Source organism: Arachis duranensis, chromosome 4 (genome assembly GCF_000817695.3).
Source record: "Arachis duranensis cultivar V14167 chromosome 4, aradu.V14167.gnm2.J7QH, whole genome shotgun sequence".
Taxonomy (NCBI): domain Eukaryota; kingdom Viridiplantae; phylum Streptophyta; class Magnoliopsida; order Fabales; family Fabaceae; genus Arachis; species Arachis duranensis.
The window spans coordinates 83,273,795-83,277,749 of NC_029775.3; the positions used below are offsets into that span (position 1 = coordinate 83,273,795).

General features: G+C 41.0%; 1 protein-coding gene across 1 annotated transcript; it reads right to left on the bottom strand.

Moving 5' to 3' along the window:
* Window positions 1–2,422: 2,422 nt before the first annotated feature.
* LOC107484784 (uncharacterized) lies at window positions 2,423–3,334 on the bottom strand. The gene is made up of 2 exons (XM_016105325.1): window positions 3,098–3,334; window positions 2,423–2,953 (listed from the first exon to the last, which is right to left on the bottom strand). The coding sequence occupies exons 1-2, from the start codon at window positions 3,332–3,334 to the stop codon at window positions 2,423–2,425; spliced, it is 768 nt and encodes a 255-aa protein (XP_015960811.1).
* Window positions 3,335–3,955: the final 621 nt, after the last annotated feature.

Sequence of the window (3,955 nt, forward strand, 5' to 3'; positions counted from 1 at the left end):
ACGCGATGTAACTCCACGTAGCATCCTACTTTCAACTTTGCCAACCCAACAAGTTGCCAAAGCATCTCATTCACCATCATCCTACCATGTCGATGTTCTTTCTCGCCAACTCCTCCATAGAATAGTTCAATCGGATAGGTAGAAAATGAGCGGATTTGGTTAAGCAATCTACGATCACCCAAATCGCATCAAATCCCGACCTTGTCCTCGGTAAACCGGTCACAAAATCCATTGCGATTCCTTCCCACTTCCACTGAGGAATCTCAAGTGGTTGCAACATCCCCGACGGCTTCTGATGCTCTATCTTTACTTTCTAGCAAGTCAAACACTTGGATACCACTGTGGCTACATTACCTTTCATCCCAGACCACCAGAACATCCTCTTTAAGTCAGAATACATCTTCGTACTTCCGAGATGAATAGAAAATCCACTGTTATGAGTTTCTGACAACAAGTCTTGCCTCAAACTCCCGACATCTGGTATGCAAAATCTCCCCTTATATCTCCACAATCCTTTACCATCCTTTGTGAATTCTCCAAGCCTCTTCTCACTAACTAGTTAGAACAATTGCTGCAATGGTTCAAACAAGCTCTTCCAGTAACCTCACCAATGTCCAGCTTAAGATCCATAAACTTATCCCCTAGCTCCTCTTCCTTGATTCTCATCCAAGCAATTGTTAAAGATCTCCGACTCAATACGTCTGCTACCACATTCACCTTCCCAGGGTGATAACTCAGTTCAAAATCGTAGTCCTTAAGCAACTCCATCTATCTTTTCCAACGCATATTAAGCTCTTTTTGATCAAAGATGTACTTGAGACTCTTGTGATCAGAAAAGATGCTAAACCTCACTCCGTACAAGTAGTGCCTCCAAATCTTCAGTGCAAACACAATCGTCGCTAATTCCAAGTCATGTGTTGGATAATTCACCTCATGCAGTCTCAGCTGACGTGATGCGTAAGCCACTGTGTTCCGGTGTTGCATCATGGCCCAACCTAAACCCTTCAATGAAGCGTCACAATATACTTTAAACGGCTCATGCGGTTCCAGTAATATCAAAACAGGTGCTGAAGTTAACTTCTCCTTTAAAGTTTGGAGAACTCTCTTCACACTCCGACATCCACACAAATGGCACTTTTTTTCTTGTCAACTTAGCCATCGGTAGTGCAATCCGGGAAAATCCTTCAATGAATCTCTGGTAATATCCGGCTAAACCTAAAAAGCTTCTGACTTCCATCACCGTTGTCATCCTTTTCCATTCCATCACCGTTTCCACCTTAGAAGGAACCACGGCTATTCCTCCTTTGCTCACCACGTGACCTAAGAACTTCACTTCCTCCTTCCAGAACTCACACTTCGACAACTTAGCGTACAACTTCCGCTGTGTCACTCTGATTATCGTCATTAAGATTCTGAAAATTTTCCTTAAACCAAATACCGATTTTGTAATATTTGTCAAAACCTTTAAAACAACTTCAATCTAAATGAGTCCATTGTTAAAACCTGATCAAAAGAGTCGAAAACTTTTTATTTGTAAATCAATCATTTTAAAGAACGATTTTTCCTAAATTCATTGAAACCCTTAAATAAAAACCTTTCTGTTTGAATCCCTTTTAGATAAGTTAAATTTTGCAAACCAAAATCACAAGTTAACAAAATCTTAGGACTCACTTTCCTTTTTAAATCGTATCATTTGATCAAAAGTTCCAATCCTAGCTTCAAAACCGAATCATTCAAAACAGTTTATTCTAAACCAGGTCACTGTTGAGCTTTCTGAAAGGAGTCAAAATCATTTACTCGAAAGTTGATTACTTCAAACCATGATTTTCTTAAATTAAAACTTTTCAAATTGAATCCCTTTTGATAAGAGAAATTGGAAACCATTTTCACGATGGAACAAAATCAGAGAACTCACTATTCTTTTAAACCATATCTCTTAAATCAAAAGTTCCAACTAATTTTCAAAATCAAATCATTTAAACCAAAGTTCCAAACCAGATTGGAAATCATTCTAAACCCTAAAACCGCAAAATCATATTTAAAAATTGTAAAGACGTCAGTCGATACTTCCATTGCCACTAGTGTTGCACCGCACCCATCACCCATACAGGAAATCAATAAGACTCCTAGTCATGCCTGGTAACCATTCTGGCATGTCCACTCTGATCGTTTGTCATCACAAGTCCAAAATCCTTGGCTACCGCCACTAGAATCCTCATTTCCCATGGTTTACTCCCAACTCAACTCTAAGCCCTTGTAATCCTAACGGCAACTTTGCAGAGATAGAACTAGGCTACCCTCACATCCAACCAATTTAGAATATTCAAAGCACACGCTTACCTCTCGTCGGAGGGTCCGACCCCGTCGCATCACATGTATCCAAGGTAAGCACACGGCCAGATTGTTGGTTCTGACCCATGTTCTAGTTTTTCTTACGATGGCAGTTCTTGGCTAGGTTCCCAGGTAGTCCACAAGTAAAACACAAATGACTCCCCTTCATACGGTGAAGTTGGGCATTGTTGTCCCTTCTGAAGTTCTCTTGACCTAGCAGATGCTGAGGAGTATGTCCATCTTTCTTGAAGTTTTGTCCCCTTGGTCCAAGGTAATCATCGAGTTCCCTACTAGTATTCCCTCTATGAGTGTCCCTTGACGAGACTACCGTCTTTGCATGTTCTTCAACAACCCTCGCCTTGTCCACCAATTTAGAGAATCTCCTAATCTCCAGTGGAGCCACAACACGCCTGATATCTTCCCTCAGCCCTACTTCGTATTTGACGCATTTCCATTCCTCATAAGACTCAGAAGTACCCTGACTTATTTTCGAAAACCTAAAGAATTCCTCAAACTTGCTGGTGTATTCTGCTATAGTCATAGACCCTTGCTTCAGTTGTAAGAGCTCCAATTCTCTGGCCTCTCTTAATGACTCATACGAGTACTTTTTATAGAAGGCTTCCTGGAATAACGCCCATGTAATGTCCATATTCTATTCGTGTAGCAGTCAGCGCTCTCCTTGCCACCATTGATGAGCCTCTCCCAGTAGTTGATAAGTCGTATATTCCACGAACTTGTCATACGGTACATGTTGAGTATACAAAACCTGTTCCACAGCTTGAAACCAATTGTCTGCTTCAGTAGGAGCTGTCGATCCATTGAAAGCAGGCGGGTTAGCTTTCAGAAAAGCAGCTAGAGTTTTCGGGACACCACTCAAGCTGTCCTCAGTACATTCTCCATTTTTGTTTCTGCTTCCGGTCGGTTGGGCTAACCTCTGCACAGTTTGCAAAGTCGCAGCAGCATTCGCTTCCATGGTGTTCACCAAATTCGCCATCGCCGCCATGAACTCGGCATGGTTATCAGTCGGTTGCTCATTCCTACTCTCTCATGAACGTGCTCGGCCTCGTCCGCGAGTGGCCATTGGGTTTCCTGTCTACACCAAACAATCGATATCGAGGTGATCAGTCTCAATATCAAAACCTAGTGTTTCAATTATCCCAAATAGGCATTCACAAAAAAGTATGCTATGTAATATCAAATAGATAACCTAAATAGCATGAAAGAAAAATGACCCAGAGTATGCAATGAATCACAATTGGTCCATCCCTCAGGCTCACGAGGACGAACCGCTTTGATACCACTAAATGTAACACCATATAATCTAGAAGCCTGATGAAGGATATAGCTCAAAAACATGATTTAAAAGTGCAGAACGAACTAACGAAGCGTCTAACTCAACACGCAAGAAACAGATGTGATATAACAAAGATAATAGTATAATAGTGTAAAATCATAAGAAAACTAGCTACGGCTCGCGGAGTTTAAGCCGGCTAGCCAAATATAAAGACAAAGGAAAACTGAAGTTTAAAAATAGCTTATACAAGTTTTGTTCTCTCTCAAATATAAGTCTCTAGGCCAAAACAAAAATACAAAAGTGAGAGACAAATGCAAAACAGACCAAAAA

Excerpts from the sequence above, each read along its gene's own strand:
- LOC107484784 (XM_016105325.1), bottom strand. The coding sequence starts at position 3,334 with ATGGCGGCGATGGCGAATTTGGTGAACACCATGGAAGCGAATGCTGCT. Across the intron at positions 2,954-3,097 it reads GGTTTCAAGCTGTGGAACAG|GAAGCCTTCTATAAAAAGTA; the intron begins GTTTTGTATACT and ends GCGTTATTCCAG.